Source organism: Triticum dicoccoides, chromosome 5A (assembly GCF_002162155.2).
Source record: "Triticum dicoccoides isolate Atlit2015 ecotype Zavitan chromosome 5A, WEW_v2.0, whole genome shotgun sequence".
NCBI lineage: Eukaryota > Viridiplantae > Streptophyta > Magnoliopsida > Poales > Poaceae > Triticum > Triticum dicoccoides.
The window spans coordinates 623471773-623497488 of NC_041388.1; the positions used below are offsets into that span (position 1 = coordinate 623471773).

Sequence of the window (25716 nt, forward strand, 5' to 3'; positions counted from 1 at the left end):
CCACCGGCCAGATGTTAGCGTCCAACTCGATCTAGCCCACACTCTACTTACGTTCTGGACGTTTATGCGCACATGGGGCAACATTCAGCGGAGAGCCCACTCCATCCCAAAAGCCCGGACTGAAAGGAGGAGGGATACTCTCCCTTATAAGTTGGTCATGGCCTCCTCCCGTAAGCGAGGTGGGACTAAATCAAGCCAGCCTCCACTAGTGGACAGCAGCCCTAACATCCCATCCCCCTGAGAAGCCCCTCAGGAAGGCATGGCGATGTTGGCTCTGATACCAGATGTTAGCGTCCAACTCGATCTAGCCCACACTCTACTTACGTTCCGAACGTTTATACGCACATGGGCCAACATTCAGCGGAGAGCCCACTCCATCCCAAAAGCCCGGACTGAAAGGAGGAGGGATACTCTCCCTTATAAGTTGGTCATGGCCTCCTCCCGTAAGCGAGGTGGGACTAAACCAAGCCAGCCTCCACTAGTGTACAGCAGCCCTAACATCCCATCCCCCCGAGAAGCCCCTCAGGAAGGCATGGCGTGTTGGAAATATGCCCTAGAGGCAATAATAAATTGGTTAGTATTATATTTCCTTGTTCATGATAATCATTTATTATCCATGCTAGAATTGTATTGATAGGAAACTCAGATACATGTGTGGATACATAGACAACACCATGTCCCTAGTAAGCCTCTAGTTGACTAGCTCGTTGATCAATAGATGGTTATGGTTTCCTGACCATGGACATTGGATGTCGTTGATAACGGGATCACATCATTAGGAGAATGATGTGATGGACAAGACCCAATCCTAAGCCTAGCACAAAGATCGTGTAGTTCGTATGCTAAAGCTTTTCTAATGTCAAGTATCATTTCCTTAGACCATGAGATTGTGCAACTCCCGGATACCGTAGGGGTGCTTTGGGTGTGCCAAACGTCACAACGTAACTGGGTGGCTATAAAGTTTCACTACAGGTATCTCCGAAAGTGTCTGTTGGGTTGGCACGAATCGAGACTGGGATTTGTCACTCCGTGTAAACGGAGAGGTATCTCTGGGCCCACTCGGTAGGACATCATCATAATGTGCACAATGTGACCAAGGAGTTGATCACATGATGATGTGTTATGGAACGAGTAAAGAGACTTGCCGGTAACGAGATTGAACAAGGTATCGGGATACCGACGATCGAATCTCGGGCAAGTATCATACCGCTAGACAAAGGGAATTATATACGGGATTGTTTAAGTCCTTGATATCGTGGTTCAACCGATGAGATCATCGTGGAGCATGTGGGGGCCAACATGGGTATCCAGATCCCGCTGTTGGTTATTGACCGGAGAGTTGTCTCGGCCATGTCTGCATGACTCACGAACCCGTAGGGTCTACACACTTAAGGTTCGATGACGCTAGGGTTATAGGGAAAGTATGTACGCGGTTACCGAATGTTGTTTGGAGTCCCGGATGAGATCCCGGACGTCACGAGGAGTTCCGTAATGGTCCGGAGGTAAAGATTAATATATAGGAAGTATGGTTTTGGCCACCGGAAGTGTTCTGGGCATCACCGGTAGTGTACCGGGACCACCAGAGGGGTCCGGGGGTCCACCAGGTGGGGCCACCAGCCCCGGAGGCCTACATGGGCCAATAGTGGGAAGGGACCAGCACCTAAGTGGGCCGGGGCGCCTCCCCACCAAGGCCCATGCGCCTAAGGGGAAGAGGGGGCAAACCCTAAGGGCAGATGGGCCTTAAGGCCCATGCCTGGTGCGCCTTCCTCTCCCCCTCCACTTGGCCGCCACCCCAGATGGGATCTGGGGGCTGCCGCCACCCCTAGGGAGGGAACCCTAGGTGGGGGCGCAGCCCCTCCCCTTCCCCTATATATACTTGAGGTTTGGGGCTGCCCAACACATGTGATTCAATCTCCCCGTTGGCGCAGCCCTACCCCTCTCCCTCCTCGTCTCTCGTAGTGCTTGCCGAAGTCCTGCTGGAGTCCCGTGCTCCTCCACCACCACCACGCCGGCGTGCTGCTGCTGCACGGAGTCTTCCCCAACCTCTCCTTCTCCCCTTGCTGGATCAAGGTGTAGGAGACGTTACCGGGCTGTACGTGTGTTGAACACGGAGGTGTCGTCCGTTCGGCACTAGGATCATCGGTGATTTGGATCACGACGAGTACGACTGCATCAACCCCGTTCACTTGAACGCTTACGCTTAGCGATCTACAAGGGTATGTAGATGCACTCTCCTTCCCCTCGTTGCTAGATTACTCCATAGATTGATCTTGGTGATGCGTAGAAAATTTTGAATTTCTGCTACGTTTCCCAACAGTGGCATCATGAGCTAGGTCTATGCGTAGTTTCTATGGACGAGTATAACACAAAGCAGTTGTGGGCGTCGATTTTGTCAATTTACTTGCCGTTACTAGTCTTATCTTGATTCGGCGACATCGTGGGATGAAGCGGCCCGGACCGACCTTACACGTACTCTTACATGAGACTGGTTCCACCGACTGACATGCACTAGTTGCATAAGGTGGCTAGCGGGTTGAAGGAAATATGCCCTAGAGGCAATAATAAAGTTATTATTTATTTCCTTATATCATGATAAATGTTTATTATTCATGCTAGAATTGTATTAACCGAAAACATAATACATGTGTGAATACATAGACAAACAGAGTGTCACTATTATGCCTCTACTTGACTAGCTCGTTAAATCAAAGATGGTTATGTTTCCTAACCATAAACAAAGAGTTGTTATTTTATTAACGAGGTCACATCATTAGGTGAATGATCTGATTGACATGACCCATTCCATTAGCTTAGCACCCGATCATTTAGTATGTTGCTATTGCTTTCTTCATGACTTATACATGTTCCTGTGACTATGAGATTACGCAACTCCCGTCTGCCGGAGGAACACTTTGTGTGCTACCAAACGTCACAACGTAAATGGGTGATTATAAAGGTGCTCTACAGGTGTCTCCAAAGGTACATGTTGGGTTGGCCTATTTCGAGATTAGGATTTGTCACTCCGATTGTCGGAGAGGTATCTCTGGGCCCTCGCGGTAATGCACATCACATAAGCCTTGCAAGCATTGCAACTAATGAGTTAGTTGCGAGATGATGCATTACAGAACGAGTAAAGAGACTTGCCGGTAATGATATTGAACTAGGTATTGGATACCGATGATCGAATCTCGGGCAAGTAACATACCGATGACAAAGGGAACAACGTATGTTGTTTTGCGGTTTGACCGATAAAGATCTTCGTAGAATATGTAGGAGCCAATATGGGCATCCAGGTCCCGCTGTTGGCTATTGACCGGAGATTTGTCTCAGTCATGTCTACATTGTTCTCGAACCGTAGGGTCCGCACGCTTAACGTTACGATGATAGTTATTATGAGTTTATGCATTTTGATGTACCGAAGGTTGTTCGGAGTCCCGGATGTGATCAAGGACATGACGAGGAGTCTCGAAATGGTCGAGACATAAAGATTGATATATTGGACGACTATATTCGGACACCGGAAGTGTTCCGAACAAGTTTCGGATAAAAACCGGAGCACCGGGGGGTTACCGGAAACCCCCGGGGGGTTAATGGGCCTCATGGGCCTAAAGTGGAGAAGAGGAAGGGGCTGCCAGGGCAGGCCGCGCGCCCCCTCTCCCCCTAGTCCGAATTGGACAAGGAGGGAGGGGCGGCGCCCCCCTTTTCCTTCTCTTCTTCCACCTCTCCTACTTGGACAAGGAAAGGGAGGGGAGTCCTACTCCCGGTAGGAGTAGGACTCCTCCTGTGCGCCTACTCTAGGGCCGGCCGCACCCCCCCTTGGATCCTTTATATACGAATGCAGGGGGGCACCCTAGAACACACAAGTTGATCTTCGTGATCGTTCCTTAGCCGTGTGCGGTGCCCCCTTCCACCATATTCCACCTCGGTCATATCGTTGCAGTGCTTAGGAGAAGCCCTGCGTCGGTAGAACATCATCATCGTCACCACGCCGTTGTGCTGACGGAACTCATCCCCGAAGCTTTGCTGGATCGGAGCCCGGGGAGCGTCATCGAGCTGTACGTGTACTAAGAACTCGGAGGTGCCGGAGTAACGGTGCTTGGATCGGTCGGATCGGGAAGACGTACGACTACTTCCTCTATGTTGCGTCAACGCTTCCGCTTCGGTCTACGAGGGTACGTAGACAACACTCTCCCCTCTCGTTGCTATGCATCACCATGATCTTGTGTGTGCGTAGGAATTTTTTTGAAATTACTACGTTCCCCAACAGTGGTATCAGAGCCAGGTTTTATGTGTTGATGTTATATGCACGAGTAAAACACAAGTGAGTTGTGGGCGATATAAGTCATATTGCTTACCAGCATGTCATACTTTGGTTCGGCGGTATTGTTGGACGAAGCGGCCCGGACCGACATTACGCGTACGCTTACGCGAGACCGGTTCTCCCGACGTGCTTTGCACATAGGTGGCTTGCGGGTGACAGTTTCTCCAACTTTAGTTGAATTGAGTGTGGCTATGCCCGGTCCTTGCGAAGGTTAAAACAGCACCAACTTGACAAACTATCGTTGTGGTTTTGATGCGTAGGTAAGGTTGGTTCTTGCTTAAGCCCGTAGCAGCCACGTAAAACTTGCAACAACAAAGTAGAGGACGTCTAACTTGTTTTTGCAGGGCATGTTGTGATGTGATATGGTCAAGACATGATGCTAAATTTTATTGTATGAGATGATCATGTTTTGTACCGAGTTATCGGCAACTGGCAGGAGCCATATGGTTGTCGCTTTATTGTATGCAATGCAATCGCGCTGTAATGCTTTACTTTATCACTAAGCGGTAGCGATAGTCGTGGAAGCATAAGATTGGCGAGACGACAACGATACTACGATGGAGATCAAGGTGTCGCGCCGGTGACGATGGTAATCATGACGGTGCTTCGGAGATGGAGATCACATGCACAAGATGATGATGGCCATATCATATCACTTATATTGATTGCATGTGATGTTTATCTTTTATGCATCTTATCTTGCTTTGATTGACGGTAGCATTATAAGATGATCTCTCACTAAATTATCAAGATAAAAGTGTTCTCCCTGAGTATGCACCGTTGCCAAAGTTCGTCGTGCCCAGACACCACGTGATGATCGGGTGTGATAAGCTCTACGTCCATCTACAACGGGTGCAAGCCAGTTTTGCACATGCAGAATACTTAGGTTAAACTTGACGAGCCTAGCATATGCAGATATGGCCTCGGAACACTGAGATCGAAAGATCGAGCGTGAATCATATAGTAGATATGATCAACATAGCGATGTTCACCATTGAAAACTACTCTATTTCACGTGATGATCGGTTATGGTTTAGTTGATTTGGATCACGTGATCACTTAGAGGATTAGAGGGATGTCTATCTAAGTGGGAGTTCTTTAAGTAATTTGATTAATTGAACTTAAATTTATCATGAACTTAGTACCTGATAGTATCTTGCTTATGTATGTTTGATTGTAGATAGATGGCCCGTGCTGTTGTTCCGTTGAATTTTAATGCGTTCCTTGAGAAAGCAAAGTTGAAAGATGATGGTAGCAATTACACGGACTGGGTCCGTAACTTGAGGATTATCCTCATTGCTGCACAGAAGAATTACGTCCTGGAAGCACCGCTGGGTGCCAGGCCTGCTGCTGGAGCAACACCAGATGTTATGAACGTCTGGCAGAGCAAAGCTGATGACTACTCGATAGTTCAGTGTGCCATGCTTTACGGCTTAGAATCGGGACTTCAATGATGTTTTGAACGTCATGGAGCATATGAGATGTTCCAGGAGTTGAAGTTAATATTTCAAGCAAATGCCCGGATTGAGAGATATGAAGTCTCCAATAAATTCTATAGTTGCAAGATGGAGGAGAACAGTTCCATCAGTGAGCATATACTCAAAATGTCTGGGTATAATAATCACTTGATTCAATTGGGAGTTAATCTTTCAGATGATTGCGTCATAGACAGAATTCTCCAATCACTGCCACCAAGCTACAAGACCTTCGTGATGAACTATAATATGCAAGGGATGAATAAGACAATTCCCGAGCTCTTCGCAATGCTGAAAGCTGCGGAGGTAGAAATCAAGAAGTAGCATCAAGTGTTGATGGTCAACAAGACCACTAGTTTCAAGAAAAAGGGCAAAGGGAAGAAGAAGGGGAACTTCAAGAAGAACGGCAAGCAAGTTGCTGCTCGAGAGAAGAAACCCAAGTCTGGACCTAAGCCTGAAACTGAGTGCTTCTACTGCAAGCAGACTGGTCACTGGAAGTGGAACTGCCCCAAGTATTTGGCGGATAAGAAGGATGGCAAGGTGAACAAAGGTATATGTGATATACATGTTATTGATGTGTACCTTACTAGAGCTTGCAGTAGCACCTGGGTATTTGATACTGGTTCTGTTGCTAATATTTGCAACTCGAAACAGGGACTACGGATTAAGCGAACACTAGCAAAGGACAAGGTGACGATGCGCGTGGGAAATGGTTCCAAAGTCGATGTGATCGCGGTCGGCACGCTACCTCTACATCTACCTTCGGGATTAGTATTAGGCCTAAATAATTGTTATTTGGTGCCAGCGTTGAGCATGAACATTATATCTGGATCTTGTTTGATGCGAGACGGTTATTCATTTAAATCAGAGAATAATGGTTGTTCTATTTATATGAGTAATATCTTTTATGGTCATGCACCTTTGAAGAGTGGTCTATTTTTGATGAATCTCGATAGTAGTAACACACATATTCATAATGTTGAAGCCAAAAGATGCAGAGTTGATAATGATAGTGCAACTTATTTGTGGCACTGCCGTTTAGGTCATATCGGTATAAAACGCATGAAGAAACTCCATACTGATGGACTTTTGGAACCACTTGATTATGAATCACTTGGTACTTGCGAACCGTGCCTCATGGGCAAGATGACTAAAACACCATTCTCCGGTACTATGGAGAGAGCAACAGATTTGTTGGAAATCATACATACCGATGTATGTGGTCCGATGAATATTGAGGCTCGTGGTGGATATCGTTATTTTCTCACCTTCACGGATGACTTAAGAAGATATGGGTATATCTACTTAATGAAACACAAGTCTAAAACATTTGAAAAGTTCAAAGAATTTCATAGTGAAGTTGAAAATCATCGTAACAAGAAAATAAAGTTTCTACGATCTGATCATGGAGGAGAATATTTGAGTTACGAGTTTGGTGTACATTTGAAACAATGCGGAATAGTTTCGCAACTCACGCCACCCGGAACACCACAGCGTAATGGTGTGTCCGAACGTCATAATCGTACTTTACTAGATATGGTGCGATCTATGATGTCTCTTACTGATTTACCGCTATCGTTTTGGGGTTATGCTTTAGAGACGGCCGCATTCACGTTAAATAGGGCACCATCAAAATCCATTGAGACGACGCCTTATGAACTATGGTTTGACAAGAAACCAAAGTTGTCGTTTCTTAAAGTTTGGGGCTGCGATGCTTATGTGAAAAAGCTTCAACCTGATAAGCTCGAACCCAAATCGGAGAAATGTGTCTTCATAGGATACCCAAAGGAGACTGTTGGGTACACCTTCTATCACAGATCCGAAGGCAAGACATTCGTTGCTAAGAATGGATCCTTTCTAGAGAAGGAGTTTCTCTCGAAAGAAGTGAGTGGGAGGAAAGTAGAACTTGACGAGGTAACTGTACCTGCTCCCTTATTGGAAAGTAGTACATCACAGAAACCTGTTTCTGCGACACCTACACCAATTAGTGAGGAAGCTAATGATAATGATCATGAAACTTCAGAACAAGATACTACTGAACCTCGTAGATCAACCAGAGTAAGATCCGCACCAGAGTGGTACGGTAATCCTGTTCTGGGAGTCATGCTACTAGATCAATGAACCTACGAACTATGAAGAAGCAATGGTGAGCCCAGATTCCGCAAAATGGCTTGAAGCCATGAAATCTGAGATGGGATCCATGTATGAGAAGAAAGTCTGGACTTTGGTTGACTTGCCCGATGGTCGGCAAGCAATTGAGAATAAATGGATCTTCAAGAAGAAGACTGACGCTGATGGTAATGTTACTGTCTACAAAGCTCGACTTGTCGCAAAAGGTTTTCGACAAGTTCAAGGGATTGACTACGATGAGACCTTCTCACCCGTAGCGATGCTTAAGTCTGTCCGAATCATGTTAGCAATTGTCGCATTTTATGATTATGAAATTTGGCAGATGGATGTCAAAACTGCATTCCCGAATGGATTTCTGGAAGAAGAGTTGTATATGATGCAACCGGAAGGTTTTGTCGATCCAAAGGGATCTAACAAAGTGTGCAAGCTCCAGCGATCCATTTATGGACTGGTGCAAGCCTCTCGGAGTTGGAATAAACGCTTTGATAGTGTGATCAAAGAATTTGGTTTTATACAGACTTTCGGAGAAGCCTGTATTTACAAGAAAGTGAGTGGGAGCTCTGTAGCATTTCTGATATTATATGTGGATGACATATTACTGATTGGAAATGATATAGAATTTCTGGATAGCATAAAGGGATACTTGAATATAAGTTTTTCAATGAAGACCTCGGTGAAGCTGCTAACATATTAGGAATAAAGATCTATAGAGATAGATCAAGACGCTTAATTGGACTTTCACAGAGCACATACCTTGACAAGATTTTGAAGAAGTTCAAAATGGATCAAGCAAAGAAAGGGTTCTTGCCTGTGTTACAAGGTGTGAAGTTGAGTCAGACTCAATGCCCGACCACTTCAGAAGATAGAGAGAAAATGAAAGATGTTCCCTATGCTTCAGCCATAGGATCTATCATGTATGCAATGCTGTGTACCAGACCTGATGTGTGCCTTGCTATAAGTCTAGCAAGGAGGTACCAAAGTAATCCAAGAGTGGATCACTGGACAGCAGTCAAGAACATCCTAAAGTATCTGAAAAGGACTAAGGATATGTTTCTCGTATATGGAGGTGACAAAGAGCTCATCGTAAACGGTTACGTTGATGCAAGCTTTGACACTGATCCGGACGATTCTAAATCGCAAACCGGATACGTGTTTACATTAAACGGTGGAGCTGTCAGTTGGTGCAGTTCTAAACAAAGCGTTGTGGCGGGATCTACATGTGAAGTGGAGTACATAGCTACTTCGGAAGCAGCAAACGAAGGAGTCTGGATGAAGGAGTTCATATCCGATGTAGGTGTCATACCTAGTGCATCGGGTCCAATGAAAATCTTTTGTGACAATACTGGTGCAATTGCCTTGGCAAAGGAATCCAGATTTCACAAGAGAACCAAGCACATCAAGAGACGCTTCAATTCCATCCGGGATCTAGTCCAGGTGGGAGACATAGAGATTTGCAAGATACATATGGATCTGAATGTTGCAGACCCATTGACTAAGCCTCTTCCACGAGCAAAACATGATCAGCACCAAGGCTCCATGGGTGTTAGAATCATTACAGTGTAATCTAGATTATTGACTCTAGTGCAAGTGGGAGACTGAAGGAAATATGCCCTAGAGGCAATAATAAAGTTATTATTTGTTTCCTTATATCATGATAAAAGTTTATTATTCATGCTAGAATTGTATTAACCGGAAACATAATACATGTGTGAATACATAGACAAACAGAGTGTCACTAGTATGCCTCTACTTGACTAGCTCGTTAAATCAAAGATGGTTATGTTTCCTAACCATAAACAAAGAGTTGTTATTTGATTAACGAGATCACATCATTAGGTGAATGATCTGATTGACATGACCCATTCCATTAGCTTAGCACCCGATCGTTTAGTATGTTGCTATTGCTTTCTTCATGACTTATACATGTTCCTATGACTATGAGATTATGCAACTCCGGTCTGCCGGAGGAACACTTTGTGTGCTACCAAACGTCACAACGTAAATGGGTGATTATAAAGGTGATCTACAGGTGTCTCCAAAGGTACATGTTGGGTTGGCGTATTTCGAGATTAGGATTTGTCACTCCGATTGTCGGAGAGGTATCTCTGGGCCCTCTCGGTAATGCACATCACATAAGCCTTGCAAGCATTGCAACTAATGAGTTAGTTGCGAGATGATGCATTACAGAACGAGTAAAGAGACTTGCCGGTAACGAGATTGAACTAGGTATTGGATACCGACGATCGAATCTCGGGCAAGTAACATACCGATGACAAAGGGAACAACGTATGTTGTTTTGCGGTCTGACCGATAAAGATCTTCGTAGAATATGTAGGAGCCAATATGGGCATCCAGGTCCCGCTGTTGGTTATTGACCGGAGATTTGTCTCAGTCATGTCTACATTGTTCTCGAACCGTAGGGTCCGCACGCTTAACGTTACGATGATAGTTATTATGAGTTTATGCATTTTGATGTACCGAAGTTAGTTCGGAGTCCCGGATGTGATCAAGGACATGACGAGGAGTCTCGAAATGGTCGAGACATAAAGATTGATATATTGGACGACTATATTCGGACACCGGAAGTGTTCCGGACAAGTTTCGGATAAAAACCGGAGCACCGGGGGGTTACCGGAAACCCCCGGGGGGTTAATGGGCCTCATGGGCCTAAAGTGGAGAAGAGGAAGGGGATGCCAGGGCAGGCCACGCGCCCCCTCTCCCCCTAGTCTGAATTGGACAAGGAGGGAGGGGCGGCGCCCCCCCTTTTCCTTCTCTTCTTCCACCTCTCCTACTTGGACAAGGAAAGGGAGGGGAGTCCTACTCCCGGTAGGAGTAGGACTCCTCCTACGCGCCTCCTCTAGGGCCGTCCGCACCCCCCCTTGGATCCTTTATATACGGAGGCAGGGGGCACCCTAGAACACACAAGTTAATCTTCGTGATCGTTCCTTAGCCGTGTGCGGTGCCCCCTTCCACCATATTCCACCTCGGTCATATCGTTGCAGTGCTTAGGCGAAGCCCTGCGTCGGTAGAACATCATCATCGTCACCACGCCGTTGTGCTGACGGAACTCATCCCCGAAGCTTTGCTGGATCGGAGCTCGGGGAGCGTCATCGAGCTGTACGTGTGCTAAGAACTCGGAGGTGCCGGAGTAACGGTGCTTGGATCGGTCGGATCGGGAAGACGTATGACTACTTCCTCTACGTTGCATCAACGCTTCCGCTTCGGTCTATGAGGGTACGTAGACAACACTCTCCCCTCTCGTTGCTATGCATCACCATGATCTTGTGTGTGCGTAGGAAATTTTTTGAAATTACTACGTTCCCCAACACGGGTGTCTGTCTCTCCCACTTTAATCGGATCGGATTCGATGAAAAGGGTCCTTATGAAGGGTAAATAGAAATTGGCATATCACGTTGTGGTTTTCGCGTAGGTAAGAAACATTCTTGCTAGAAACCTATAGCAGCCACGTAAAAACTTGCAACAACAATTAGAGGACGTCTAACTTGTTTCTGCAGCATATGCCTTGGGATGTGATATGGCCAAAAGGATGTGATGAATGATATATGTGATGTATGAGATTGATCATGTTCTTGTAATAGGAATCACGACTTGCATGTCGATGAGTATGACAACCGGCATGAGCCATAGGAGTTGTCTTAATTTATTTATGACCTGCGTGTCAACATAAACGTCATGTAATTACTTTACTTTAGCCATAGTAGTACAAGTAATAGATGACGATACAACTTCAAGAAGACACGATGATGGAGATCATGGTGTCATGCCGGTGACAACGGTGATCATGGAGCCCCGAAGATGGAGATCAAAAGGAGCAAAATGATATTGGCCATATCATGTCACTATTTGATTGCATGTGATGTTTATCATGTTCTACATCTTATTTGCTTAGAATGACGGTAGCTTAAATAAGATGATCCCTCAGTAAAATTTCAAGAAAAGTGTTCCCCCTAACTATGCACCGTTGCGAAGGTTCGTTGTTTCGAAGCACCACGTGATGATCGGGTGTGATAGATTCTAACGTTCGAATACAACGGTTGTTGACAAGCCTAGCATGTACAGACATGGCCTCGGGACACATGCGAAATACTTAGGTTGACTTGACGAGCCTAGCATGTACAGACATGGCCTCGGAACACGGAAGACCCATGCAAGCCTGACCTCAGCTGTCCATTTCTTATTCATTCAGGGCGCCCCTAGTGGACTTCGCGGTGCTCCTTTCTCAAACCAGAACAACTCTGAACGTTAGGGAAAATAAGGGAAGACCACCTGAGCGAACCGACCGAAGGGACTTTACTTATCCGAACCGAACGTTAGCGGCTTAAGCTAAGCCTATCACGAGCTGCGTTGCTGCTTGATCGGCGGGGAGGAATATCTCAAAGTATGGGGCAAAGGATCAAGCGCTTTGACTTTGCTTTGTCCCCCGGGATCCACCACAGGTTGGGTTTGAGAGCCGTGTGATGGGTGACTATCTAGCACGAAGGTCGAACATGAGTCGTATAGAAGATACGATCAACATGAGATGTTCACCGTTGATGACTAGTCCGTCTCACGTGATGATCGAACACGGCCTAGTCGATTCGGATCATGTTTCACTTAGATGACTAGAGGGATGTCTATCTGAGTGGGAGTTCATTAAATAATTTGATTAGATGAACTCAATTATCATGAACATAGTCCAAATTGTCTTTGCAAATATGTTGTAGATAAATAGCTCACGTTGTAGCTCCCTGTTTCAATACGTTCCTAGAGAAAGACCAAGTTGAAAGATATTGTAAGCACTAATGCGGACTAGGTCCGTAGTCCGAGGAGTGTCCTCACTGCTACACAGAAGGCTTACGTCTTTGATGCACTGCTCGATGTGCAAACCCCTACAACATCGTCTGTGGATGTTGTGAACACCTGACAGACACATCCTAATGACTACTTGATAGTTTAGTGCACCATACTTTACGGCTTAGAATCGGGATTCCAATGACGTTTTGAACGCCATAGAACATATGAGATGTTCCAAGAACTGAAATTGGGATTTCAGGCTCATGCCCGTGTTGAGAGGTATGAGACCTCTGACAAGTTCTTTTGCCAACAAGATGGAGGAGAAGTGAGCATGTGCTCAGAATGTCTGGGTGCTACAATCACTTAAATCAAGTGGGAGTTAAACTTCCAGATAAGATAGTGATTAATAGAGTTCTCTAGCCACTATCACTAAGCTACTAGATCTTCGTGATGAACTATGACATGCAAGGGATGGAGTTGATCCTGGAGCTATTCGCGGTGCTTAAGACCGCAAAAGGTAGAAATCAAAGAAGGAGCATCAAGTGTTGATGTTTTAACAAGACCACTGGTTCCAAGAAGGGCAAGGGCTAGAAGGGAAACTTCATGGATGGAAAACCAGTTGCCACTCCAGTGAAGGAACCCAAGGTTGAACCCAAACCCGAGACTAAGTGCTTCTATTGTAAGGGGAACGGTCACTTGTAGCGGAATTACCCCAAATGCATGGTAGATAAGAAGGCTGGCAACTTCAACAAAGTATATACGTGTTATTAATGTGTACCTCACTAGTACTCCTGGTAGCACCTGGGTATTGGATACCGGTTCAGTTACTATTATTGGTGACTTGAAGCAAAAGCTACGGACTAAATGGAGACTGGCTAAGGGAGAGGTGACGATGTGTGTTGGAAGTGTTTCCAAAGATCGATGAGATCACCATTGCACGCTCCGTCTGCCTTCGAGATTAGTAATCAGGTGTCTACGTTGAGCATGAATATGATTAGATCATGTTCATTGCAATACGGTTATTCATTTAAATTAGAGAATAATGGTTATTTTGTTTACATAAATAATACCTTTCATGGTCATGCACCCTATGTGAATGGTTCATTGAATCTCGGTCATGGTAATACACATGTTCACGCCAAAAGATGTAGAGTTAATAATGGTAGTACCACTTTCTTGTGGCACTGCCGCTTAGGTCATATTGGCGTAAGATGCACGAAGAAACTCCATATTGATGGATGTTTGGAGTCACTTGATTTTGAATCACTTGACACATGCGAGCCACGCCTCATGGACAGGATGACTAAGACCCCGTTTTCAGGTACAATGAAATGGGCAAGTGACTTGTTGGAAATCATACATGCTGATGCGTGTGATCCAATGAGAATTGAAGCGTGCGGTGGATATCGCTATTTTCTCATCTTCACTGACAATTTGAGTAGATATAGGTATATTTACTTAATGAAGCACAAGTCTGAAACGTTTGAAAAGTTCAAGCGATTTTAGAGTGAAGTTAAGAATCATCATAACAAGAAGATCAAATTCCTACGACCTGATCAATGAGAATTTCTGAGTCATGAGTTTGGCAAACACTTAAGACATTGTGAATTGTTTCGCAGTTGAAGCCACCTGGAACACCATAGCGTAATGGTGTGTCCAGACGTCGTAATCGAACCTTATAAGATATGGTGCGACCTATGATGTCTCTTACCAATCTACCGTTTTCATTTTGAGGTTATGCGTTAGAGACAACTGCATTCACTTTAGATAGGACACCACCTAAGTCCATTGAGACGACATCGTATGAACATTGGTTTGGCAAGAAACCAAAGTTGTCGCTTCTTAATGTTTGGGGCTGCGATGCTTAAGGCTTCAGCCGGAAAAGCTCGAACCCAAAGCGGACAAACACATCTTCATAGGATACCCAAAGGTGACAGTAGGGTATACCTTCCATCTCAGATCCGAGGGCAAATTGTTTGTCACTAAGAACGGGTCTTTTCTCGAGAAGGAGTTTCTCTCGAAAGAATTGAGTGGGAGGAAGATAGAACTTGATGAGGTTGTCGAACCTTTACTTCAACCAGAGAGTGATGCAACACAGAAAGATGTTTTCTGTGGTGCCTACGTCTGTTGAAGAGGAAGTTAATGATAGTGATCATGAAGCTTCGGATCAAGTTGCTATCGAACCTCGTAGGTCGACAAGGATATGTACTACTCCTAAGTGGTACGGTAATCCTGTCTTAGATATCATGTTGTTAGACAACAATGAACCTACGAGCTATGGAGAAGTGATGGTGGGCCCGTATTCCGACAAATGGTTAGAAGCCATGAAATCCGAGATAGGATCCATGTATCAGAACAAAGTATGGACTTTGGTGGACTTGCCCGTTGATCGGCAAGCCATTGAGAATAAATGGATCTTTAAGAAGAAGACAGACATGGACGGTAATGTTACCGTCTATGAAGTGCGACTTGTGGGAAAGAGTCTTTTCAAAAGTTCAAGGAGTTGACTACGATGAGAATTTCTCACCGTAGCAATGCTTAAGTCTGTCGGAATCATGTTAGCATTAGCTGTATTTTTTGATTATGAAATCTGACAGATGGATGCCAAAACAAGTTTTCTTACCAGTTTCCGTAAGAAAAGTTTGTATGTGATACAATAAAAGGTTTTGTCGATCCTAAGGATGCTAAAAGGTATGCTTGCTCCAGCAATCCTTCTATGGACTAGAGCAAGCATCTCGGAGTCGGAATACATGCTTTGATGGAGTGATCAAAGCTTTTAGGTTTATACAATGTTTGCTAGAAACTTGTATTTACAAGAAAGTGAGTGGGAGCACTACAACATTTCTGATAAGTATATGTGGATGACATATTGTTGATCCGAAATGATGTAGAACTTCTGGAAAGCATAAACGGTTGTTTGAAGAGTGATTTTCAAAGGAAGACCTGGATAAAGCTGCTTACATATTGGGCATCAGGATCAATAGAAATAGATCAAGACGCCTGATGATACTTTCAAAGAACGCACACCTTGACATGTTTTTGAAGGAGTTCAAAATAGACCAGTCAAAGAAGGGGTTCTTACCTGAGTTGTAAGGTGTGAAGTTGAGTAAGACTCAAAGCTTGACCACGGCAGAAGAAAGAGGAAGGACGAAGGTCGTCCCCTATGCTTTTGTCATAGGCTCTATACGGTATGCCATGCTGAGTACCGCACCTGATGTGTGCCTTGCCACATGTCTGGCAAGAGGGTACAAAGGTGATCTAGGACTGGATCACCAGATAGCGGTCAAAATTATCCTTAGAGGAATAAGGATATGTTTCTCGGTTATGGAGGTGATAAAGAGTTCGACGTAAAGAGTTACGTCGATGCAAGCTTAACACCTATCCGGATAGCTCTGAGTAGAGATACCGGATGCGTATAATGGAGCAACAATTTAGAATAGCTCCAAGTAGAACATTTATTTGAAATGGCTCCAAATATAGCGTAGTAGCTGCATCTACAAGATGACATAGAGATTTGCGAAGTACATACGGATCTGAATGTTGCAGACCCGTTGACTAAAACCTCTCTCACAAGCATAACATGATCAAACCCAGAATTCTTTGGGTGTTAGTCACATGAGGATGTGACCTTGAGTGTTAATCACATAGCGATGTGAACTGGATTATTGACTCTAGTGCAAGTGGGAGACTGTTGGAAATATGCCCTAGAGGCAATAATAAATTGGTTATTATTATATTTCCTTGTTCATGATAATCGTTTATTATCCATGCTAGAATTGTATTGATAGGAAACTCAGATACATGTGTGGATACATAGACAACACCATGTCCCTAGTAAGCCTCTAGTTGACTAGCTCGTTGATCAATAGATGGTTATGGTTTCCTGACCATGGACATTGGATGTCGTTGATAACGGGATCACATCATTAGGAGAATGATGTGATGGACAAGACCCAATCCTATGCCTAGCACAAAGATCGTGTAGTTCGTATGCTAAAGCTTTTCTAATGTCAAGTATCATTTCCTTAGACCATGAGATTGTGCAACTCCCGGATACCGTAGGGGTGCTTTGGGTGTGCCAAACGTCACAATGTAACTGGGTGGCTATAAAGGTTCACTACAGGTATCTCCGAAAGTGTCTATTGGGTTGGCACGAATCGAGACTGGGATTTGTCACTCCGTGTAAACGGAGAGGTATCTCTGGGCCCACTCGGTAGGACATCATCATAATGTGCACAATGTGACCAAGGAGTTGATCACGAGATGATGTGTTACGGAACGAGTAAAGAGACTTGCCGGTAACGAGATTGAACAAGGTATCAGGATACCGACGATCGAATCTCGGGCAAGTATCGTAACGCTAGACAAAGGGAATTGTATACGGGATTGTTTAAGTCCTTGACATCGTGGTTCAACCGATGAGATCATCGTGGAGCATGTGGGAGCCAACATGGGTATCCATATCCCGATGTTGGTTATTGACCGGAGAGTTGTCTCGGCCATGTCTGCATGACTCACGAACCCGTAGGGTCTACACACTTCAGGTTCGATGACGCTAGGATTATAGGGAAAGTATGTACGCGGTTAACAAATGTTGTTCGGAGTCCCGGATGAGATCCCGGACGTCACGAGGAGTTCCGAAATGGTTCGGAGGTAAAGATTAATATATAGAAAGTATGGTTTTGGCCACCGGAAGTGTTCTGGGCATCACCGGTAGTGTACCGAGACCACCGGAGGGGTCCGGGGGTCCACCAGGTGGGGACACCAGCCCCGGAGGCCTACATGGGCCAATAGTGGGAAGGGACCAGCACCTAAGTGGGCCGGGGCGCCTCCCCACCAAGGCCCATGCGCCTAAGGGGAAGAGGGGGCAAACCCTAAGGGTAGATGGGCCCTAAGGCCCATGCCTGGTGCGCCTCCCTCTCCCCCTCCACTTGGCCGCCACCCCAGATGGGATCTGGGGGCTGCCGCCACCCCTAGGGAGGGAACCCTAGGTGGGGGTGCAGCCCCTCCCCTTCCCCTATATATACTTGAGGTTTGGGGCTGCCCAACACATGTGATTCAATCTCCCTGTTGGCGCAGCCCTACCCTTCTCCCTCCTCGTCTCTCGTAGTGCTTGGCGAAGCCCTGCTGGAGTCCCGCGCTCCTCCACCACCACCACGCCGTCGTGCTGCTGCTGGACAGAGTCTTCCCCAACCTCTCCTTCTTCGCTTGCTGGATCAAGGTGTACGTGTGTTGAACACGGATGTGCCGTCCGTTCGGCACTAGGATCATCGGTGATTTGGATCACGACGAGTACGACTCCATCAACCCCGTTCACTTGAACGCTTCCGCTTAGCGATCTACAAGGGTATGTAGATGCACTCTCCTTTCCCTCGTTGCTAGATTACTCCATAGATTGATCTTGGTGATGCGTAGAAAATTTTGAATTTCTGCTACGTTCCCCAACATGCGATGCTGGCTCTGATACCAGATGTTAGCGTCCAACTCGATCTAGCCCACACTCTACTTATGTTCTGGACGTTTATGCGCACATGGGCCAACATTCAGCGGAGAGCCCACTCCATCCCAAAAGCCCGGACTGAAAGGAGGAGGGATACTCTCCCTTATAAGTTGGTCATGGCCTCCTCCCATAAGCGAGGTGGGACTAAACCAAGCCAGCCTCCACTAGTGGACAGCAGCCCTAACAGTACATGTGGATTAGTAAAAAGTGGAAAGAAGGTTTTCATGTAACATCTATGGGCACTGCTGGGAGTCGTTGGGGTGTTGTCATGTCGAGGAATGCAGGATACTCCTACCAGGTTAAAACACTCTGCCTGCACTCCTTTGCGATAAATCATTTTCATGAATTTGGTGGTTCCTCATGTTATAGTTTCATCCGCGATGAATTAATGCGATCAATGTGGCATTGCCGCATGGCAAGTGGCAAAACTGAATCTATCTTGCACCCTGCAGGTTGTTGAGTTAGATTTCCTGTATCCAAGTGAAGGACTCCATCGGCAGTATGACGCCGGTTACAGAATAACCTCATGTGCAGCAACGCCTGACCAGGCCGCTTTTATCATGAGCAGGGCCAAGAAGCCCAAGAAGAAACCGATGGACGAAATACTTCTAACTTCTGCTTTCCCTTGCAAGGCTATAAAGGTACCCCTGCATACTTTGCTAGCTCTGAATTGGTCTCCAAATCTGATGACCTGTTCACTTTTTTTATATATAAAGGGGATAACCCGGCCTCTGCATCCATCTGATGCACACTATTATCATTACTAAAAGATGTCAAATATTCAAAAGAGCCCCACAAGACCAAAAATACTAAAATACAAGAACATAATCGGTCAGAAAAAAGATTACATGACTCAGTCACATAACCAGCCAAACCGGTTGAATAAGCCCCGTGCTAGTGTCTCAAACGGCTGCACCCAAAAGTCATATGCCCGGGAGCGCGTCCACACACTAAAGTAATGACAAAGTACGGATCAACGTGGTGACCCTGTAGATAATCTGCAAAAAATCAGGAGCAATTGATTGTGTTAAAAATAGTCATTCCGGCAAGTTCAAATTATCCATAATAAGGCACAAACTCACGCTCAGATTTGTCCCTTAAGATTTTTGTGAATACCAACCAGCCAATTCCCAAACAAAATTGTGGTACTTGTTGGTGGGGGCAAGTTACATGGTGCAAGCACCGCACGTCAGATCAAAGGGGCAAACGGGCAAGAGAGAAAATGATGGTAAATTGTTTCCTCTTGATCACAAAAACAAGAAACAAGATTTTTGACATCTCTATCAGTTTTTGTTTACCAAATTATCTTTAGCGAGAATCACTTCCTTTGTAGAAACCACGTCGACACTTTAGTTTTAATCGAACTTTGGTCTTCCAGATGTGATTCCGCGGAAAACAGGCTCGATAAAGGTCCGCATACATAGACTTAAAGGTGAATACACCACTAGTATTTAACTTCTATCTAAATATATCAAACGTTTGTGTTGGATTGACCGATTTCAATTTACGCACCAAATGGAGCCAGGCGGACATTTGTCACCAATTTACAAAGTTTGGTGCCAATCCAAGCACATTTAAGCCTCGAGTCACCAGCTTAACACTGTCTAGACAGATGCAATAAACCTGGACACTCAAATCAAATGATAACGGACTTCAATATACTTGGACCTTGAATGAAAGCTCGCATTTTTACTCTCAAGTGGATGGCGTTTTGTTGTCACAAAACAATACATACTTGTTTTGCCCCAATCGTTTTAGAGCTCTGTTGCTACAATGAATTCAGCTCCAGCTGTATTCAATGCCACACTCTTTGGCAACCTGCTTTGCCATGACACCATTCCCCCTCATAGGTAATATGCTTTGCCTTTCATAAGGAACCCCTTAGACGGTTCCATGTAGATTTCTTCCTCCAACCTACCATTAGAGTAATCCTTAGCACCAAGACAATGAGATTCTCCACTGACCAAATCCTGCAACCAGCTAACGATATCAGAGAACTCAAAATAAGGAATGAGCTCACCAAATTTGGTGCCAATACAAGCACATTTGAACCTTCAATACCATATTGAACACCGTCTATTCAGATGCAGCAAATCTGTACGGAACCTCTTTCCTTCTTATTCTTCTCTCTTACGGGTTGTGTTATTGTTGTGTACTCCCTCTCACTCTTGCAGTGGCAGCCACCACCAGCTGGGTGGTGTGACTAGAATTTTTTTTCTTTTTTTTCACTTCACTAGGAAGCACTCACAACGATTGAATACAACAAAGATCAATGGTTCATGTGTGTTGGACTTATGGGCTGATATTGGGTTGCCGACACACCTTGACACGAGGGATTTAACCCAACACGAGAAAACGAAAGAGTACCCACCTTGCAACCAAATAAATTGCCTATACTTAGATTGTGTCTTCTTATTTTACAATACATGCGTGGACCTCACCTATGAACGCCAATATTTCAGGAGCAATGGGCAAAGAACATCTACGTCGCCTCGATCTGCCACGGGCGAACTGCGTGTTGATGGCTGCGGTGAACCTCCAAGGCAAATTTGCTTGAGTTACAACGCTACTGAGCTTCTTGGAGTACCCTGTTCTAGTTTGTAAAGAATCGTGGTTAATTTGGTTGGCAAGAAAGCGTGCACCTGAAATGCAACAACAGTTCTTTTTCCAGTAAGAAAGAGCAACAGTGGCCTTGGCTGTCTCTTGCCACGTCATCTAACCAACGACGGAGTGAGCATCTCGTAGAGTAATAAGGGCATGTACAATGATGGCATATGGTTACATATGCCCTATGATAAAAAAATAATTTAAGGCATTTACATCTATTTTTTCTTTCCAATGCAAGCTATCATTAGTAGGCCTCATTAAGAAATAGAAAATAAAGACTTTAGTACATATGCATCTCTACTTTTTACTCTAACATTTTCAGCTTTTGTCACCGGACCACACTTTTTTTTTCAAGCACCCGCCTCCTGAAGAGGATCCCGCTTCCCTATCCGAACCTACTTTACGTCATATCCAATCCTACATGCCATGTGAGGCATCACCTTGAGGCTATGCATTGTACATGCCCTAATGACCTTGGCCTTGGTTGTCTGTCTGCAACAGGGGCTTGTGTAATTGTGTTGCATTGACAGTCTGACACGGTTATATGTGTCCCCAGTCTATGTGCCACGCTTGGCAGATGATATCCCTCGGTTAGTTTAGTTGGATTTCTCTTGAGAGAGAGAACCTGCTCGTTTAGTTGCTGCTTTCTTTTTCAATAATTGTTTGTTTAGCTGCTGTTATTTTTTCCAAAAAAAATAAATTGTTTAGCTTTTTTTAGCAAAAATGTTCGCTTAGGGCATACCGGCAAATTCCCTCCCGCATCCACCTGCAGATAGGGGGACCAGTCCACGGACACGGATGTCGGAGCCGGCCATCCGGTGTTATCTTGTATATGTCTGCCAGTAAAGGGTAATTTGAAATTTAAATAAAGTCTGATACATAGCGCGCATCGGATCACACCAGCGCCGGGTTGTATGCCCGATCACAACCAAAAATAGGCAAGTATGCTTAGTTTCTACATGCCTGATCACAAAAGAATATCAGTCCGGCAGTCCGTGACAAAAAAAATAGATTTTCTGCATTGCCGAACTGGCAATTCAAACCTCTGTGCTCAAGGTGCTGTTGTCGCCGTGTAGGTAGCCTCCTCCTCATCCTCCTCCTCCGTCGCCTCCAACTCATTTTTCTACCGCTGCAACATCTTGTAGCAGACGACTTGCACGATCATTCTAGTGTCAGCATCCAAAGATTCCAAATTCAAGGACAACATTTTGGTGTTTTCCGCATCGGTTGTGATCTTCACCTTCTTTTCTTCAAGCATCGCCTTCTCTTCGAAATTATGCGTTAAAAAATATGCTCATGATGTTTTACAAAAGTATTTATAGAAATGTAAAAAATGTTAACATTTCAAAAAAAAGGTTTCATGTCATTCAAAAAAAAGTTTCATTGTGTATTTGGAAAAGGTTAACATGTATTCATAAAAATGTTCAAAAACATGTGGCCGGAAACATGTTAAACATGTATTTGAAAAATGTTGAACATGTACAAAAATTGTTTCAGATGTATACAAAGAATGTGCAATTGGTTGAAAAATTAGACATAAAGACATATATTTGAAACAAATATTACTAATTTATTTAAAATATGTTAAACATGTAAAAAATATGTTCCTAATGTATACGAAAATGTACAATGTGTGTGAAAAAGGTAAACATGTGCCGAAAATAAGAAACGGGGAAAATAAAAGGGAACAAGGAAAAAACTAAAAACCAAATAGAATTGTAAAAACACAAAATATTTTTAGAAAACCATTGTAAATTGACGCACAAAACCATTGAATCAACATAAAAAAACAACGAAAAAGATAAAAAAAAGGAGCACCGCATCTCTGGTGCATCCCTACAGGAGCACCGACGCCATAATCGCCACCGGTCACCGTCATTGTTGATCCCTATAAAAAATGCTCTCGATGTATATGCAAAATGTACATTGTGTACAAGCAATGTGGACATGTGTTTTATAAAAACTAAAAACTAGAACCCAAAGAAAGACGAACAAAGAAAACCCAAGAAAGAAAGAAGTGAAATAAAAAATGAAAAGGCGCTGCAAACAATGAAAAACTGATAAGAAAACCACAAAGATAAAGAAAACTCGCGACCGCAACCACATTACTGGGTCGGTCGCGTAGGGCCACGTAATAGGTGTGCCGGAGCCACATCTCTCAAACGAGCGAGAAGTAGCTCTGTTGATATAATAGTGCCATTTTCTATTTGGCGCCTTCAGCGGCTGGGCTTGGCCCCTTTACATTATTATTTTGTTTCTTCAAACTTTAAAAAACGGTCCTCATGTTCAGAACTAACTGCAATAACCACCTCGGATGGATCAACTTACATGGCTAGCTTGTAGTTTTTCCTTCTTTGTTGTATGTCACCTTGCAACACAAAAAAGAGGACCCTTGTTTTTCTTTGTTCTTTTGGCCGGTTTTTCTTTGGCTTCTACATGGTTTCTATTTTATTTTTAATTTTTATTTATCCTTCTTTTGCCAGTTTCTTTTTTTACCCAAAATCTAAAAAGTGGCCGCGCGCTAACTGGAGAGAACGAGCGGCCGGTCTTTTTTACCATGCATGAGTTGTATTTTTGTCTGTTAGTGCATGTCGTTATCAGTATTTAATGTGTTCACACTGGTTAGTCCAATTTGAAAGAAACAGCTTCACGTACAATTATTTTGGTTTTCCGAATTTTTAAAAAGCCATATCTTTCAAACCGCGCGCCGGAATTCAGATCTGTCTTCACTGTTGAATTCTTTGCTACGAGATCTTTGAAACTAGATCCCCCATAAGTATGTTTCGACGAAATTTTTTTGATGCCAACTTTGACGCTATATTGTGCAACTTCAGTACTGCTTTGTGCAAGTTTAGTACTGCATGGTGCAATTTTTTTCAAACCCAGTTTTTTGGAGCTGCATCCACAATAGTTGTAGTTGCACACATAGTAGTCCTAGTTGGCCCATGCATAGCCACAGAGTTGCACAATCTGGTCCGCATAGTCGCATATGAATTGTCATAGCTTGTAGTGTAGTCTAGTTGCACGCACATTAATGTTTAGTTGGCTTGTAACGTAGTCTAGTTGCACACATATTGATGTTTAGTTGACAGGAATACTAGTTGCACACACATATGCTTAGTTGGCTTGTAATATAGTCCAGTTGCACACACACTGATGTTTAGTTGGCAGGACACTAGTTGCACACGCATTGATATTTAGTTGGCAGGACTAGTTACACACACATATACTCAGTTGGCGCGGCAATGTATTCTAATTGCACAATGCAGTACTTTAGTTGCATCATATAGCACAAAAGTTGGCATCAAAAAAATTCGTCGAAACATACCCATGCGGGATCTAGTTTCGAAGATCTCGTTACGATGAATACAAAGGTGAAAACGGATCTGAATTACAACTTGTGGTTTAAAAGATATGACTTTTTAAAGATTTAAGAGGCGAAAATAAATGTGTTTCACAGATTAGTCTGTACGCATTTGTTGTACGCATTTCTTTACCTATATATACTAATAAAGCACATATAGCGTCTGGTCGTACGTCGCCGCCGTTTTTGCAGAAAAGTCCCTATAGTTTTTCGTATTCAACCCGCACTCCTTTTTTAAGTGAAAAAACGTTTCGTTCGACAACTTTGCAAATAAATCCCTATACGCAACCCGCGGACCAGGACGGGCTCTCCTCTCTCTCCCTCGCCTCCCGATTCCAGCCGCAAGGAGGCGCCCACCCCGATGCTCATCCGGTGCCGCGCCGGCCGACGCTGGCGAGCGCAGCACCCTGCACCACCGTTAAGCCTCAGATCCTCCTCTCCTCCGCGTGCCCGAGCTCCTCGCTGTGCGCCGCCCGGGAGGGCTCGCCGCTCGACCAGAGCCTCCGCCAATCGGTCGTCGTTGTACTTGCCGGCGACCTCGCCGTCCCCTCTGCGCCGCCGTCCATCTCAACTGAAGGTTAACGTGGCTCGACTGGGCCTAGCTGGGGCGGCTGGGTATCTCCTGTTCGAACAGAGAGAGAGAGAGAGAGATAGATAAGAGAGAGCACGGGATGGAGGAAGGGGAAAACGAGAGGAAGGAGAGGAAGGAAGGGTGGCGCCTGTGAAGCTGGTTTTGGCAGGGCTCGCCGACGTCGAGGTGGCGAGGCGAGGCAGGGATCGAGCGCTGGCTCTCCCGATCCCGATCCGGAGGGGATCGAGGCTGGGCGTGGGCGGCCGTGGCTGAGGGCCTCTCCCTTGTCCCTTTCTCTCCATCTTCCAATCTCCTCTGTTATGAAGTTCTAATAGTACATCAACACAAGAAACTCTTTTCAGATTAATTAAGGAATCAATCTCCCATGGTGGATGCTTGATGCAGCAGAGGGGGCCAGCTACGGCAGGACATGAGGTCTTTGGCTCCAAGTTCAGCGTGAGGAAGAGGAATAAACTAAATACAGATGACAAATACTGCAAGTCGTGAATTTTTACAATATCTAACAAATTGCATAAACATCTATTCATGTATCCGTAGGCCAAATACTGCAGGCCCGAATGAGACAACTTCCAGCCTGCACAGACTACCAACACAGCTGCTGCTTCAGCTGATGTAGTGATTCGTTTTACTGATATTTATATATTTACTTGTCATCTAATCTACTTCAGACTTAGTGGTTCTAACATTTACAGTGTTTCCTTTCATCATATACCATCACTCTGCAGTTATGCAGAAAGCCAAACACCTTTTTTTCAAGAACAAAAGCCAAACACATTGAATAGTGTTGGCACGCCACAAACTGTTTGAGATTTTCCTTTTTGCTTCTAGTTTGGAAATACCTCTTAGAGGCATTAGGTGTTTCTGTGATACTACACTACATTGTGAGACTCCTACAAAGACGAATTTTATTTCAGTTTCGTAATCTACAAGACA

At 44.6% G+C, this 25716-nt stretch overlaps 1 protein-coding gene across 1 annotated transcript; it reads left to right on the forward strand.

The window, feature by feature from the left end:
• Positions 1 to 18410: 18410 nt before the first annotated feature.
• LOC119300188 (casein kinase 1-like protein HD16) lies at positions 18411 to 24773 on the forward strand. The gene is made up of 4 exons (XM_037577223.1): positions 18411 to 18518; positions 18673 to 18861; positions 20683 to 20733; positions 24492 to 24773. The coding sequence occupies exons 1-4, from the start codon at positions 18411 to 18413 to the stop codon at positions 24771 to 24773; spliced, it is 630 nt and encodes a 209-aa protein (XP_037433120.1).
• Positions 24774 to 25716: the final 943 nt, after the last annotated feature.

What these genes read in the sequence shown, in the direction of transcription:
- LOC119300188 (XM_037577223.1), top strand. Translation starts at nt 18,411, where the DNA reads ATGTGGATTAGTAAAAAGTGGAAAGAAGGTTTTCATGTAACATCTATG. An exon ending in TCCCTTGCAAGGCTATAAAG is followed by an intron (nt 18,862 to 20,682) that starts GTACCCCTGCAT and finishes CCAATATTTCAG; the next exon opens with GAGCAATGGGCAAAGAACAT. An exon ending in CGATCTGCCACGGGCGAACT is followed by an intron (nt 20,734 to 24,491) that starts GCGTGTTGATGG and finishes CCCGCGGACCAG; the next exon opens with GACGGGCTCTCCTCTCTCTC.